The sequence below is a fragment of the Condylura cristata genome, unplaced genomic scaffold, assembly GCF_000260355.1.
Source record: "Condylura cristata isolate star-nosed mole 26May11 unplaced genomic scaffold, ConCri1.0 scaffold00005, whole genome shotgun sequence".
In the NCBI taxonomy this organism is placed as follows: Eukaryota; Metazoa; Chordata; class Mammalia; order Eulipotyphla; family Talpidae; genus Condylura; species Condylura cristata.
The window spans coordinates 63,074,099-63,091,534 of record NW_004567106.1 but is presented as its reverse complement, the minus strand read 5'-3'; the positions used below and the strand labels follow the sequence as shown (position 1 = coordinate 63,091,534).

General features: G+C 43.1%; 1 protein-coding gene across 1 annotated transcript in view; it reads right to left on the bottom strand.

Annotated features, from left to right (window-relative positions):
• Window positions 1-17,436, bottom strand: part of LRGUK (leucine-rich repeats and guanylate kinase domain containing) — a 63,100-nt gene that overhangs the window by 35,698 nt on the left and 9,966 nt on the right. The window contains exons 4-6 of the mRNA XM_012720773.1: window positions 15,316-15,416; window positions 12,247-12,328; window positions 4,082-4,206 (exon numbers count right to left, since the gene is read on the bottom strand). Coding sequence (XP_012576227.1) covers window positions 4,082-4,206; window positions 12,247-12,328; window positions 15,316-15,416 — 308 coding nt within the window. The remainder of the gene's footprint in view (window positions 1-4,081; window positions 4,207-12,246; window positions 12,329-15,315; window positions 15,417-17,436) is intronic.

Sequence of the window (17,436 nt, the reverse complement as noted above, 5' to 3'; positions counted from 1 at the left end):
GTACTTGATATCACTTTTCTTTTTGCACAGTATATTGTTCTTCGTCCATCTGCCTGTTCTGCTCCCTACTCTGTCTCTGGTGAATCCTGTCACCCTCCACATCTCTGGCCTGTACCCCAGTTCTGTATGAATAAATAAATCAATCTTAAATATATATATATATGTGTGTGTGAATAGAATGCTGACAATCTGTAATGCTGAATGTACATGGGGACTCATTAAACTATTCCCTTTATTTTTATTTATGTTTGCAAGATTCTATAAGGAGGAAAAAAATACTTCTAACCCCATTTCCCTAAGTAAGGAATACTTCCTACTATTCAGAGTTCAAAAATGTTATAGAAAAAGGTAATGGGAAAGAGAAAGAAAAAAATGACACTAAACTTAACATAATATCCATATTAATTTAGCTTATTGAAATACGGCCTCAATATCCTATTTGAAATATGCTCACATATCAAATTTATATACAATACACTTTTTCCCAAAGACCTTTGAGGTGCTATAGATGTGGAAGATAAACGATAATAAGTCTTTGCAGTGTCTCTGATGGCTTTCAAAGTGGTTAGATGCCTGAGAGTAAAGTAAGGAATAGAAAAATTTAATTAGATAGCCTACGGTCATAAAAGAGAGCAGAAGTGAGAAATATTGAGTCACAATTTCTAAAAGTCACCGACGCAGGCCCTTTGTGAAATGCTAAGACAGAGGCTTCACTCTGGAAAGTGGCCATCCAGTTTCTGCAAAAAGCAGTCCTTGCTTATTCTGTCATGACTAGTGGAAAGGGAGCCTCCGGAGAGTCGCTGGGGTCTTAAATAGATGAAACAAGAAACAGTGTTAATCCACGATTTGGGAGTGAAAAGACAAGCAACTCTTACTCAGACAAAATGAAGTGTAAGGTCTGGAATGCTCTTTCCCAATTGCTAGCCCCCAAGGGAGCATTGTTCCCTTCTCCGTTTATCAAAGAAGTTGATGGGAGAGAACGATATAGTGATTTGGTCTTTTTTTCCCTACTTTGTAAAAGGCATTATTTTCTATTGGTTTTCTCATTCCGCCAATTTTTTTTTTAAAGATTTATTTATTTATTCATATAGAATGGGGTACAGGCCAGAGATGTGGAGGGTGAGAGGATTCACCAGGAACAAAGTGGGGAGCAGAACAGGCAGATCGATGAAGTACACTGCTGAGGGGAGCAGCAGGTGGGTCAGGAGAGGTCTGCTGTGCCATGTGGTCACCTCCGGGGCAGGCGAGGATGGAACTCATGCAGAAGTGGCTTAAGCTTCTTAGTGCTGTGCTTTAACCTGCTGCGCCACCAGGGAGGGCCCCCGCCAATTTTTTTTTTTAAAGCATTAAGAATTGTGGTGACAAATGTGTATCATGATATGTATTTTATTTGGTAAAGAAAATCTTCTCATACCCCAATGTTTTAAGGACAATGAATGATGATGGCATAACCTGCATTTTACTTGATATCACTTTTCTTTTTGCACAGCATATGCTTGTACTTGATATCACTTTTCTTTTTGCACAGTATATGCTTTCTCCTCTCAGGTGTAGTCCCTGTAAAATTCCCACCACCAAGTCACTCATGTGCCATCACCATAGCCTCTTGTGCTCATCCCTCCCCTGTTTTGCTCCCTCTCTTCCCCCTTCAGTGTCTCTGATTTATAGCTGCCTGTTAATTTTTTAATTAATTATTTTTTCCTGATCCCGTGTTTGGTTCTTACATTCCTCCTATAAGGGAAACTCTCTGATATTTTTCTTTTTTCCTTCTGACTTATTTCACTATACTCTCTTATAGCTCTATCATTGTTGCTACAAGCGGCATGAGTTTATCTTTTTGATAGCTGAGTAATATTCCATTATTTGTTACACACACATATATGCACCAAATCTTCTTGATCTGGTCATTTATTTTTTGGCACTTGGCTTGTTTACATATCCTACCTATTGTAAATGGTGCTGTAATTTTTAAGTTCCTCTTGGGTGGTGAGGACAGGGGCTGGGGAAAAAAATCCATCTTTTCTATTCATAGAAAAAGCAAGCCTTTTGTGCTTTCTGTAAAGGCTACTTGAAAGGGAACTGTCAACGTGGATTTCTTAGTTATTGGAGCAAACTCTGAGGACGAATTCAGTATGTGTTGTTACTCTCAAGTTCAATTCTCACTCCCTTAATAAGATCGCCCCCACACACTCTCCACCAATCATGCCCCACTGAAGGTAATGGGAATGCCAGTCCAGAAAAGATCTGTAAAGAAAAGGAAAAGATTCTAGCCAGCTATAAGGTGAAAGTACATGTTGTTAATAATCCTGCAAATTATTAAATTCCTTCTCGTAGTTTTTCAATTTTCAATCCAACTTATCAAAGTCACTTTCATTTCTGTTTTGCTAACCCACCTTCAGAAGCAGAAAATGTGCAACCTTGGGGAAATTATTAGACCTTTCCACAACTCACTTCCATCCTCAAGAGTCACTACAAGAAGTAAAAAAGGGCCTTTTTAAAAAGCACTTCAAGCTCAAAGCTGGGGGAAAGCAAATGAACAGTGAACCTTCAGTTGTCTGGGATTAAATAATGTAGAGATAGTATATTTGTGTGTGTGCATGACATATAGTATATGTCCCAAATCTGCAGGTACCCCAAGATGTCATTTCAAACAGAAGTTCAACACTCCCCTGTATGGTATTTCACATAGGAAATTAGTACATCATCAACTTCAATACTCAAAATTCTTCCTGTCCTCCTACACATATAGAATAGCAAAGCCATCCCAGGATTAGAATAGGAGGGAGGAAGAAAGAAAGAGGAGCGTACCTCCTGGGTAACCCATAAACTATATGTTATCAGCCCCCAAATTAGTGAGCTCTACTGTTATTTCAAAAATACTGTATCTCTCTCTCTATATATATACATATATACACATATATATGTATATATATATATACACACACACACAGACACACACACACACAGACACACACACACACACAAGATAGATACAAAGATATATATATCTTTGTGGTTATGATGACCCTGGTGCCATTTAGGTAAATTATCTATATTTTCACTCAGTTATAGTCATATGTTATCTTGAAGAAAAGTGTCCTCTACAGGAAAAAATCTTTTTTAACTTTCAGACTGAAGTTGTTCATTTGTTCTCTGAACTAATTCTGGTTTTCTAGAATAGACCGGCATACATCAGTATAAAGGACTTAAAGAACTCAGTGCCTAGAGAACATCTTATGGTTCATTGGAGAGCAGTAAATTATCAACAATAATAAATTTTATGTTTTATTCTTCAATGCAGTTTTATCAATAATACATTATAAAAAGCATTTTAATAGGTATTAAAAATATACCTATCTCAGTGTAAAAAGTCAATCTTTTAAAAAATTGAATTTGGATGCCATATTAGAAAATCATTTTACTTTAGCATGAAAATGTTAACACACATATACACACATACATCAGACACAAAAAGGAGCAAACAAAATTGAAGCCATTAATGTGCCATTAAGGAATTAACTCTCTATAAAGGGGAAAATTCTTCATTATAATTCATATATTTTCTAATACATTAGCTAGAACTTCTAATAAAGAATTAACACCTTTGAACACAAAAACACTAATAAAAGGAAACCTAACCCTTCTGTTTACTGCAGTACTATTTACAATAGCCAAGATATGGAAACAATAAATACCCCCAAATAGACAAATGCATCAAAAAGTTGAGGTCTAGTTACACAATGGAATATTACTCAGCAATCAAAAAAACCCGAACTCACTCTATTTGCAGAAACATGGATGGAGCTGGAAGGAATGATGTTCAGTGAAATAAGCCAGAAGGAAAAAGATCAATATTGGATGGTCTCACTTCTATGCGGAATCCAGAGACACCAAAGTGGTCAATGTTAGCAAGCTGACCATAGACCCAGGGAGGACAGCAAAGGCAGGGAGAAGGTAGCTAGGTCAAATAGGAGAGGGACGAGCACAAGAGAATACGGTGACAGTTCGTGGCTGATATGGTTGGGGGAGAGCTATGGAACTATGATGTTAAGAAATGAAAGAATAACACTGTCAGACTTACCAGACAAAGTATCTTGATGGGTAACATTTGTAAGCCACTAATTGTCTTGATCCTGTTCTGGGCCAGACTGAGGTGTGCCAGGCTGCAGCACTGCTCCAGGCCGCTGATCTCCTCGATCTCGTTGTCTGTATACCACGACTGTTTAAGGAAAATGTGATGGGAGGCATTGGAAGAAAACAAGGATTGATGTTAAATCCACATTAGCAAAGTCAGGCGAAGGCAGCCAGAAAGCAGGTCTCTATGCCCAACCCGGGAAGAACACCAAATCTGTGAGTGTATTTTGTTACTCAGCAGTGCATTCTAGCATCACTCAACATCAGATTTCAACAAAAGGCATAACTCGGGGCCCTGTGTTTGCTGCCTCACTTTGGATGAGGAGGGAAGCTTCAGAGAGGCTCAGCTGCCTCCTGAAAGCGGGGCTTTCCCTAGTCTCTTTCAGGGTCTCCCAGAGACACTCAGCACTTCCCCCCAGGCAGGGCATATAGGGGGCCCTGGAGAGGCAGCAGGTGCTAAGCTGGGTGTCCTTTTACTAAGCAGCTCACAGCCTGGAGGTCACGTGAGCAAATGGACAGTGACAAACCACCACCTGCTATAGAGAGGAGTGTCCTTTCTTTTCTACGTTTAAAATAAATGAGGCCCAAAAGCTACCTTCCTGTCCTCAGCTGTTGAAGTTTCCAGTCACTTTAGCATTTAGCATTTTATGTTGTGTGTGTCCCATCCCAGTAAGTCATGTAAATTTTATTATGTCAGAGTTGTCAATGCCACTCATCTCTCCCCAGCCCCTGTAGCAGGTCTCCAGCATTTAATATCATTTCCCCACAAAGCTTAGTTTATACCACCAAGGCATCTAAGCCCTCACCATCTTCTCGGCCATGTGTAATCTTAACTTCCAATCAACCACCAAGACCTGGAAGTTTTGACTTGAAAACATCTCTTGAATTAGTCCTTTCCTTTTCCTTCACGCCTCTACCAACTTAATTCAGCCAACAGGCACTCCCAGCATCCATCTCTCCCTGCCTTCAAGTCACTTGACATGTACTCCTGTGAATTCTTCCCAAATAATGTTGGATATCACTCTTCAATTAAAAATTCTTCATAGGACAAAATTCAAACTCTTTACTCTGGCATTGAAGGCCCTTCACTATAAGCAAAATTTACTTATCCAGGTTCATTCCCATTATAATCCACAGAATTCTCTAATTCTGGCAGGTCTGTCTTCTCATAGCTCTAGGCTGCCTTGGGAACTTTCTTGACACACTATCTTTTTTTAATGCTTTTTCCTTCTCCGTTCTAAACCTTGTCCATTGTTCAGGACCAAATATCACTTTTTTAAACACTTTTTAAAGATGTATTTATTTATGCATACAGGAACTGGGGAGACAGGAGAGGTCTGCTGTGCCATGTGGGTCAGGTCTCTGGCCGGGGACAGCAGTGGCTGCTTTAGTGATGAGCTTTAACACCTTGCACCACTAAGAAGGGCCAATTTTTTGTAACTTTTAACATTCACATTAAACCAAAATCTTAAGCGTTTCTTTTTGAAAGATTCTCATATTTTTGTATTGTTCTATTACTGCTTGATCACATAAGTACAAATAAGGAACTGGGAGAACATACTCCTGACATCTTTAACACAAAAAGGATTCCTATCTGGAGAGCATAAGGAATGACAATTACTAGGTGGAAATGATAAAACAGACACTGTCACAGCACTGGGTGAGAGGCTTCATTCAGGTAGAGCCACTCTGGAGGCAATCACAGAGAAGGAATTTACAATTACTGGAATTAGAAATATGTCACAACAATTACATTTCCTTTTATCTGCTCTAGACAAACCATTTCTTCCTCAAAAATATTACCAGTCAACTTCTAACCGCCCCCCCCCCAGCTATCTCCTTCTATTAATGATGAAATCAGTCACCATTTTAAAGGAGGGGAAGGGACCATAAGTATCTCGAAAACGTAATTATTTGTAGATTACTTACTAGTCATGCACAACTTTACTTCTCTCTGCTCCTACTTTTCACTGGTAAAGTGGGGGTAACACTAGATCGCATGAAGCCCGAAAGCTAGATCATGGAGGTGAAGTCAGAAAATGGATGTGAATAAACTGCACAGAGCATAAAGCATCTCACAGCGGTGAGGCCTGTTAAAACTGCCAAAGTTCAAGCACATGAGGTCGAGGAGTCACATCCTCTTGACCAAAAGCACAAAGTAGAAGATTCTCTGAAAAGACCCAGGTCACAGAAAGAATTGAGATAGGAAACTGGAAACATTAATGAGGAAAGAACTATAGAATCCTGAGTTTTTCTTCAGTGCTTTTAAATTCTATCATGGGATGAAGAATTGTTATGCTTGCTGTCAATATAGCAATACATTCCCAGGATGCTTTCCTAAGACATCGTGCCAGAAAAGCTTTAGAAAAGAGACATTTATGCTCCTGAAGCCTATTTTTTTTTTCTGTTTCCACTTTCTTTGGGCTTTTTAAGTAATCCTTCTGGGATGAGAGCAAATACCATATCTCTGCAGATATGGACTGTAACAAACGATGATTGAGCCAGGACCCAGGACATTAAACTCTCACACATTTTATTTCTGGATGAATAGAAAACCTCTGTTGGTTCTCTGTCTCAGTCAAGGCTGGGAAGCCATAGTCATGCATCCTGTATCAGAAGCACAAGGGTCCCAGTAGCTTGGCTCACCCCCAAATGAAGACACCCTGAGAATGGCAAAGACTAAATCACACCACTATGGGTAACTGATTCAGGAAGTGTCCCCATGGGAAGCCAGCAAGGATCAGAAAACTAGAAAACAGTCTTCCTGAAGCTGTGGAGAGATGACGAGAACTGGGAAGGGGAAAGCTTGTAGGTGTCTACACGGTGATTTTCCAAGGCACCAGGGTGAGACACTCTTCCTCCCTCCATACACCCAGCTTTCTCTCTAGCTCTCACTAAGATGCCATGGCTGGTGACACAGATGTTGCATGCACCAAGGCCTCATTGTGACCAGAGCCACAGCTAGGCTCCAGCCAGGGTCCCTTGGGTGGAGTCCAGACTTCACTGAACATCGCCTTGAAAAGTGTGATCATTTCAGAAGAATTGTCCATTTCCCAACCTTGCAATACCCCTTTAAACTGCAAGGAATTTTTGGGCTCTCAAAGTAGTTTTGAGTAGACAGTAGGTTTTACAGGAGTGAAACAGTTTCTTAAGTCCACCCACGGTGACACTGTACCAGTGCCCAGGCTGGGCCATTCAGGGCTCTGGATGCCCCGATATCCCATCTTTTTACCGTAAGAACTTCTACAAAATGTTCCTTGCCTGTCCTCCTGATTTCATTCTTTCATAGGTTTTGGGACTTTCCCATAAGAAGAAATATAACTGGATAGGTCACCAAACCATTACAATGAATTGACATACTGGGTTAACCCTCTTTGGTATGGTTTCATTTTAAAAGGCCATTGCCAGGAAAAAGAAACTCAAAGAGGGCTCTCCCTGGTGACACAACAGGTTAAAGCACCACATTATGAAGCTCTGCAAATGAGTTTGATCCCTGGCCAGGGAGCATGAGTTTGATCCCCGGCCAGGGAGCTGACCCATGTGGCATGGCAGACCTCTCCTGATCCACCTGCTGCTCTCCCCACTCTGTCTCTGGTGAATCCTCTTACCCACCACACCTCTGCCCTATATCCCAGTTCTGTAAGCATAAATAAATCTTTTTTTTTTTTAAATAAAGGGCCCTCCCTGGTGGTGCAACAGGTTAGGATGCAGCACTACAAGCTAGTGGCAGCCACTTCAGTGTGAGTTCGATCCCCGGCCCCAGCGGTGATCTACATGGTGCAGCAGACCTCTCTTGACCCGCCTGCTGCTCCCCTCAGCAGTGTACTTCGTCAATCTGCCTACTCTGCCCCCCCCACCCCGGTCTCTGGTGAATCCTTTTACCACACCTGCACCTCTGGCCTGCACCCAAGTTCTGTATGCATAAATATTTTTTTAAAAAGTAAAAGAACTCGGCCCTCCCTGGTGGCGCAGCGGGTTAAAGCACAGCACTAAGAAGCTAAAGCTACTTCCGCATGAGTTCGATCCCCGCCTGCCCCGGAGGTGACCACATGGCGTGGCAGACCTCTCCTGACCCGCCCGCTGCTCCCCTCAGCAGTGTACTTTGTCGATCTGCCTGTTCTGCTCCCTGCTCTGTCTCTGGTGAATCCTCTCACCCTCCGTATCTCTGGCCTGCATCCCAGTTCTGTATGAAAATAAAACTTTAAAAAAAAAAAAAAAGTAAAAGAACTCAAATCATCCTATTGTACACCAGTCTAAAGTTTTACAATTCTGCAGGTAGGTCTTTTACACTGGGATTTTAAATCCTGGTGGCAACTGAGTGAAGGAACCCCATGGCACCTAAGGATAACTTTACAAGCAGAAGCCTGGCAATATATTTTTACATTTTGGCGATGCTGTCAGCAGTTCAGTCCTTGACATGAATTATTCACTAGTTCAATCTTCGCTCTTATTCATTTGTCTACAATCATAAAATATGGTTTGGTTGTATAGAAAACAGTTACTGAGAAATAAGTAGGAAATCCATCACACCCTCTTAGTGGAGAGAGCGGCGATGATGGCTTTCATCAAAAGCAATCTTAAAAGATCTATATCACCTTCCAGTGAAAAATGTTCTCCACTACAAGAGTGAATCTCTTTAGGAAACGAAACATACGTACACTTAAAGTGGTGAAGATAACAGCAGCAGTAATTAGTCGATGAATCACCATGTGGAGAAGATAGTGGAACTCAGAGGATTGGTCTCAAGTCCACCATTTGCCAAATAAGCGTGGACAAGTCACTGCCCCTCCATAGGTCAAGGGTCCCTTCCATTAAATAATGGGCAGCAATTCGATCTCTAAAGAGCTGCCTGGAATTTTAAATTCTGCGAACCATTTTTTTTAATTCTGTGATTCTAGAACATAAAATAATTTCCAATGAACAGTCGATGTCTGTTGGTAAGGATAAACTGCATTCTTTTGTAATATTTATAGGTAAGAATAAACATTTGTAGGTAAGAATAAATGCATCCTTTTGTAAGACTAAATAAATAATTCACTCATTCTGGGCAAAGTTAATCAACTTGCAATACGGAATGCTGTCAATTAATCATCAGTTATCCATGTTTGGAAGGAAAAATAGCCTAATAATGTAAACTACAAAGGCGACAGATTGTAGTTAATGATTCATCCTGAGGTCTTACTGTAATCTACTACGATCATGTTGTTGGCATAACTAGCTTGACTGATGTTTTTTGTTCTAAGTCATTCATTTTTAAGTAGTGATAATCATACTTTTATTTTACTTTATTTAAAAAAAATGTATTTTTTCCTCCTCAAAAAAAAAAAAAAGTCACCAGGCCTTCTAAGGAAAGCTTGAACAAACACAACAAAGATTAAAAAAAGATAACAGCCGAGTTTCTAAAGCATTCAAAACAGGACAAAGAGGACTCACTAGCTTAGCACTAAAGACCCTCAGACCACAGCTATCACCCAGGAACTTGCTAGAAATGCAGATTCTCAGACCCACCCAATCAGAAGCTCTGAGGTGGGGGCTAGAAATCGATGTTTTACCAAGTTCTCCAGACGTTCTGATTCGAAGTCTGAAACTTGGTAAATAATTGTTTTCAAAGAAATTACGTTATAATTTTCAGGTTTTTAATTTTAACAGACCCATACATGGCCTGCTTTTAAAAAGAGTATTCTTGAAGCCACCACACATCACACCCTCCAGCCCAAAGATGTAGGACGGTAACCATCACTGCTACCTACCTCAGCACACCTCTCCCAGCACATCTTGGTGTCCTCTCCCCTCTCAGAGACAACCATGCTGAATTAGATTATTTCCTCTTCTGCCTTTAATTTTATATAGTTATATTAAATTTTAGCAAGATTCATCCTTATTACTGCAAGGAGCTATATTTCACTCCTAATCACGACTGTATATCAATGTGAGCACGCCATAATTTATTTATGCTTTCTCTTATCAATGAGCATTTGGGCTATTGCAATTTCTTGCTATTACAGAAGATGTTCTTAAACATGTGATACAGGCCTCCCGGGACATCTGTGTGACTTATCCTACATGCAGGAGTGAAAGTGCTAGTCAGAGAGAATTTCAGGAGATGGCTCAAATGATTTTCCAAGATGGGTTAACTAGGTTCATACCATCAGCAAGATAAAAGAGATCTCTTGACCTGTAACAGGGTGGTCCCTAGGAAAAAGGGAAGTTCCAGGTTCCCTGCCCCACCCAGAAGGAGGGTGGAGCTGAGCAGAGAAAAAGGAGAAGAGAAGTAAATGAAGGAGGATGGAGAGCCAGGAGACCTGAGGAGGCCACATGGAGCAGCAAGCATGTGAGGAAGAAGCCGTGCTTGTTTCCTGACTCTGGACTGGTTAAGGCAGATGTGGGTGAGAGACCTGTAGGGAGGTGACTATGGTCGTGTTTATATTGATTTTGATTTTGCTCTTTTCCTCCCAGACTTGTCTGGCCATGTCTGACCCTTTTCCATGGGTCCCGGCCAGAAGGTGCTTTAGTCTAGTGGCAGCTCTCAGGCCTTGCTTTGGGCCAGTCCCTTTTGGGTTGACTTTTGCCCACAAGGGGATGGGTCACTTCAGGTGTTTGATTTAGAAGTTATATTCTTTGTGTTCCATATTGTATATTTACTGCATTAAAGTCCCTTTTCGTTAAAGTTTTATATGTTTTGTCTTGTTGCGGCGTATGTCAGAACCCACTTAGAGCAGGCAGGTTTGGGGCTTCAGGGGTGCCCCTCTCCCCGTGTCCTGGAACAGACCTAGTGCTCCAAGTGCTTCGGATTTTTAAGATTTCTTAGATTTGCAATAGAATGACACACCACAGCGTCTCCGGACTTCGAGACCCCTTCTTCCTGCCTTTAATAGAAACTCTGATCCCCGAGGATCTGGTTCCAGGGAGTCTAAGCAGCTCTGTCTGGCCAATGGCTGGGAGGAGCAGGCTTCTGAGCCCCACTGCTTCCGGCTGCGTTGCTCACCCCTGGTGCACAGCTTGGGACAGTCAAGCAGAAAGGGAAGGCTCTCCGGACTGGGCTGCCGAGCATGTTACTCCCAACTTGACATCAGCACATTTCATTCCAACTGGGTTCTGACTTCGCTCTTCAGCTACATCTAGACACGCTCTACAGTGGCTCCTTTTCACACACACCTTGTATGCTTTCCATCACACAGGAATAAAGGTACTTTCCCATAAAATGTCATCAAGAGAATGGACCCCCCACTCACACCCCATCTCAGCCTCCTGCAAATGGGGGGAACAGCGGCTGCCACTTCCCTGGAATGAGGCTCCAGGCGCCAATTGATTCATCCTCTGCTCCGCCCTAAGAAATCCTCAGGTGGGTAAAAAGATACTTACTGGGAAGGAGAAGCTGCTGCTCCCTTATCACCCAGAGAACATGAGTCTCTGGTGTAAAAGAGGGAGTCAGGCTCATTAAACTCAGGGATCTCCAATTAACCCTCCAGGCACTTGACGCCAGAGCATGAGCACTTGACAGCAGGCGCCCTGCCTGCCCTGGACCTGAGTTTCTCAAGATGGTCACAACTAAAGTTGTGTGTGTATATGTGTATATATATATGTGTGTGTATATGTATATATATGTGTGTATACGTATATATATGTATTTATATATGTATATGTATTTATATATATATATAAGCACATTTTAAAGACACTAGAGAAGCTTACTATTGAAAGGCATTGAGAACCCATTCTTTTGTAAAATAATCACTTGTTTTCCTTGAAACCAGATCTCGATTTTCAAATTCTGAATTTATACCAAATAAGGCACAAGTTTAACTGGAAGAAAGGAACTAGCGTAAATCGAACCTCCCTTCTGGATCCAGAAGAAAAATAAAACAAGCCCATCTGAATGAGAAGAATGACTACCTTGTTTGGCTTTCCAGGACTAAGAGGCTCTTGGCGTGGACTTGCGGCCTCATTCCCTGGTTAAGTTCCTTCCCTCGCTTTGTGAATATCAATTCTTAATCAGTGAAATGTGTCACACATCTCTGGTAAATTGCTCATCTGGTCCTAGTCCGTGTCAGCTGGTACACATTTATCATAGGGGCTATTAACCAAATTTCCCTTTACTCATTCAAAGGATACTGTCCAAAATTAATTTAGTGAGAGCCTGGTATGCCGACAGATCACACATTTCAGAAATTTGGTTGCAGGAAAAATCCACCTTCTGATGAGAAAAAGAGAACAATATGTTATACTTTATTCCTCCTTCATCTTAAACACCAATATTAACTTCACAAGAATAGGCAGTGGTCATGGGGTTAGAATTCAGTATGGAGAATACACTGAGGATATAAAATTCGGCTTTATTTAGTCCATTTCCGACTGGGATTCTTGTCTCCCCACTCTGAAGGACCCTGAGCAGGAGACCCCGCTGGTGGCACAGACACTCCCGATGGAACAGACACCCCCAACCCTGCACTCAGTCTCTGCAGCCACCTACTATTTCTTTCCTTGTCTGTCATGTCTAGGAACACACCTGTGCCTGTTACAAGGAATGTATGGAATGACCTGGGCTGATGTCCAATGGACACCATCCATACCCCCTCCACCCCCAAAGGTGGGCCCTCTTCCACTACCCAGCTGTGCCTCCACACTGTGCTCCCCAAGCTTGTTGAGCTGTTGCTCTGACCCCGGGGGGGCCAGAGCTTGCAGGCAGTTCCCATCAACCTGGTGAACCTCTTCACCTACTCCAAGCAAAAGCATGCTAGGTGATACAGAAAGAGTGCTCTGCAGAGCTCCCGCTCCCTGGGAATGGTGCAGTCTCTGGCGCAAGGCTTGAGGATGGTAATGAAAAGCAAAGTTTCTCACAAGGGGGGCAGAGTCACAAGCCTGGTTTGTGGGGAAGATGTGGGCTTTGAGTCTCTGCTTTCTCAGGAGAATTAAATAAGATAACACCCTGAGAGCACCAAAAGGCCTCCAGCCTCCCCTCCCAGGCTCACGCAGAAGGCACAGAGGTTGAGGCCCTTCCTCATAAGGAGTCTGGCATTTTGCAAGCCTTTCCCCAATGTCCGCAATGTATCTACTCTTAGTTATTGGGGCGCCTGAAGAATGGGCTGTCTGCCAAGACGGACACAGGCCCTTACCATTGACCTCAGCACATAGAAGCTATGACACCAAGAGGGATGGGTCGGACTAACGACTGGGTGGTGCTGACGTGCTGATGCAGACTCACCTGTTGACAATGAGGCTGTGTGTGTCGGGGAGAGGGACAGATGGAAAACTGCACCTCTGCCTCCATTTTTCAATGAATCTATAACTGCTCTTAAAAACAGTGGGTATCCCCCAAATTTACTGCTGCTTTATTTACAATTGGGAAGACATGGAAACAACCCAAATGCCCAAAAGTGGATGAGTGGATGAAAAGGATGCGGTCCATATACACAATGGAATATTACTCAGCAACCATAAAAAAGAAACACATGCCTTTTGCAGCAACATGGATGGAGCTGGAAAAGATCATGCTTAGTGAGATAAGCCAGAAAGAAAAGGAAAAATGCCGGATGGTTTCACTCACAGTAGAAGCATAAGAGATCAGGGGAGAAAATGATACAATGAACAGCTGTATACCAGAGACATTTTATGGGGGTGGAGTAGGGAATGGGATTAAAAATAGTGTGGGGGAGGGTAATGCACTGGACTATGATGATGGCACACAGGTGATTTGGTGATGGAAAGCCTATGGAGATGACAACTGAGATGGAAAAAGGCACAGAATGATGTAAAAATAAACTATCATATGGTTAAAAAAAGAAAAAAAGGTGGGTATCTGTGGTGTTTTGTTCACAGTGGAGTCTTTGGGGAAAGAGTGGGTAAGGGTGGGAAGAGAAACTCCAGGACAGCTTTCCCGTGGAGGAAGGGGGCTGCTGTTGCCTGGGCCGGTTCCCTGGGCGTGGGCAAAGCAACACGGCACAGCAGAGGGCATGGAGATGGGCCAGGTGCCTCTGTGGGGGTGATGTCTGAGAAGCCGGGGGGCATGAGGCCCCCCGTAAGGCCCAAAAAGCCCCCGTGGCTCATGGAGATAAAGGAATAGTGACCTGACATTAACTATAATTCCAAAGGGGGAAATGGACTGCTGATAAAAATGGAGTGAAGTAACAGGGGAAAAAGAAGCTGCTGAAAAAGAACAGAAACACATATACCCTCTCACTAGGCTGTGGGGCCATCAGGCTCTTGATGTCAAGAGATTTTCATAATGTGCAAGCTGGTGCACAGCGCTTTGCCAGAGTCTTTGGTTTCTAAATAAAAAAGTAATGTGTAACAAGTCATTGGTGATAGCCCTTCCTAAAAGTGACTTTGTCATAAAATATTTGAGTCCATCAGGGGCACTAAGCCCAAACTCTGTGGCGAGGATTCTCAATTTGGCTCATGAGAGCCGCCTCAGGGGGTCTTTTTTAAAAATTCCAAGCCCAGGCCTCACCCTGGACCACGTGAAGTAGACTTTCTGACCCCTGGGGTCCAGTTTATACAACTCCCAGGTGATGCCAATGTGTAGGAAAGTGGAGGCCACTCCTTGGCCTCACCCTGTCCTCTGCTAAAGCATGGGCCATGGACCAGCAGGCCTGACAAGGCCTGGAGGGGGGTAGAAATCAGTCCAGGCCCCTCCCCAGACCGACTGGGTCGGTATCTCATTTCACAGGAAGCCCAGGCGGCCGGGCCAACAGCACAGCAAGACACAGCATTGCCAGCTGCTCTGGCAAGCAGCTGAGTTTATTTCTGCCTCCGGGATGCCAAAGTTAAGTGCAGAAAAGAAAGCATGAAGATTCGAAGTCATTACTTTCTTAAAAAGTAAAGCTTATCTAACTAATTTAAAACACACCCCAAAAAAACAGCCTTAGGACATTGTTACAGTCTTCAGACATAAAGGTTCCCTCTTATGATAAAATCATACAAACAGCTAGTATGTAAATGAAGGAGAGAGTACAGCCAGGAGTTAATTGTAAAACAAAACTTCCTAAGAAAGATTCTCTGTTGACAGAGTCCCTCTTTCCAAAACAAATGATACACTAACCTTTCTGCTTTTTCACTTCATCTCAGATATTCACTCTCTTTTGCCCTCAAACTTACTCTCTTATAATTCTCGTTGTTAGTGTCATTTTGTCTATTAGTGAACTTTGCAGGGCCATTAACATGTTAATGTATTGAAAAGTCTACCTTGAGATTTTTGGGTGGCTTGAAATTGAAGAATGTAGTCAGTTTATTGTGAGAAGCGTTAAGTTCCAGCAGGTAAGGCATACAGCCGACACAAGACAAGTCTGGGGGTGGAAACAGACAGAATAAGGGAAGTCAATGAAATAGAAATTAGCCAGAGTCATCAGACCAGCATATAGTACATCAAGACATTTTTAAATGGTCTTAAATGCAAGCACATCTTTCCTCCAGATGAATGAAAATAATCAAACAGTAGCGTGCAAAATACACACGCACACATCCACAGTATGAAAACTGTCCATGAGCCAATAATTTCACCTTCTTCCTTGGGGCCTCCCCAGCTTTTCCACCCCCTCTTCCCATGAAAGTGACAAATGACCAAAGCCAGCGCAGTGTCCTCGCTCGCTCTCCCACAAGCCGCTAACAGCTCGGGACCTCACAACTTGCCAGCCTTGGGGGAAAGGAGAAACTGAAGCCTTAGATAATCCTCTTGATCGTTAGTCTCTAAATAAATGAATTAGGTCTTTCCAGAGAGACTGAAAATGCCATCATTAGAAAACTTTCCTTGATATCAATTAAATTTTGTTTTAGTTGGACTTAATTCTAAATCTCATTAATTATGTACAGTGATTTAAATGACTGCTAGTATTTTACTTTGGCTGTGGATTGGTTGAAAAGTGTGCCTGAGCTTTGCATCTTATCCCCAGCAAATATTCTAAACTTCAAATACTAAGTAGAGGACGGTCTTGCTCATAAAGTTAGCGAGATGGCGCATAAAAGATAAAAGGGGGGAGAAGCATCGCTGCTTTGTCCACAGATGAATCATGTGAGCAGCATTCACAGCCCGTCTCTACCAGTGACCTGTTTTTCCACCTGCAAACAGTAATAGCGACATCTCCTTCTCTTCTCATGCTAGATCACAGAACCAGTCATCCCTGTCACTCTGGAGACAGGCCTTGCTGGTGATGGAGACACATCCCTGTGAGGAGGAGGAAGCCAGGCCTTGCCTGAAGTGGGTGGCAGTGTGAGGGGCCTCCCCCATGCAGCCCCCCCCCTTCACATCCTTCCTTCTCAAACGGCACTGAAACCAGAGGTCCCTACTAGAAGGGACAAGACATTGAACCATTAGCATTTGGGTGGAGACTTTTAAGAAACAAATCAAGGAAGTCTGCCTGAAAGAGGAAACCTAAGGAGTACCTGTTCACTTTGCCCTCTCAGCTCCTTGGCTGAGGGACCTCAACATTTACCTCTCCCATTCACCCTCCCACATCTCTGTGGCATTGAACTTCCGGAAGGTGGACAGGTATGTACTGTACCACGAGTTGTCTTAAAGGAGAAGCAGCAGCTGTCATTTAGATGGAGATGAAGCAACCGCAAGAATATGTCTCACTACATGGCCTCTCCCAGGAGAAAATCTGGGCTTGTGACTTTGGCAGGCCCTGTATTCCCTAACCAGGTGTAGTGACCTCCAAGACCACCAGATGGCAGGAGTACCCCGCGCCGACATCTCTGGTTCTCAAGTGGTCCAGGACCAGTAGCGCTGGTCTCACCCCGAAACTAATTCAAAATACAAATTCCCAAGACCCATCCCAGATCGATGGCATCAGAACCTCAGAGGCGGGGCAAGGGCGTCTGAGCAGGCATTCTAGGTGATTCTGACGTAGACCAAACTTGAATAAACCTGCCCTTGTGAAAAGAAAAATACCCATATCTTACACACAGTAGGTCCTCAAGCACTTGATGAGTGAATAAAATGGGCCTTGAAGGATTAAAGAAGACTTGTCTGAAAGCTTCCATTGCAGCTATGGACTCCCTATTCAAGGGGCAGGAGACTACCCACATTTCTTTTTTCCAGGTGAGCCTAAGCACCTACCCGCAGTTTCTATCCAGAAATTGTACCCAGCTTTTGAGGGGTGGCCAGCCAGGAGCACTCCTGCTAGGGACACTACGAGCGTCTAGCATATGATAGGACAGCTGGGGGTTGCTTTAAAACCGCCCTGGGGGCCCTCCCTGTTGGCGCAGCGGGTTAAAGCACAGCACTGAGAAACTAAAGCCACCTACGCATGAGTTCGATTCCCGCCTGCCCCGGAGGCGACCACATGGCGAGGCAGACCTCTCCTGACC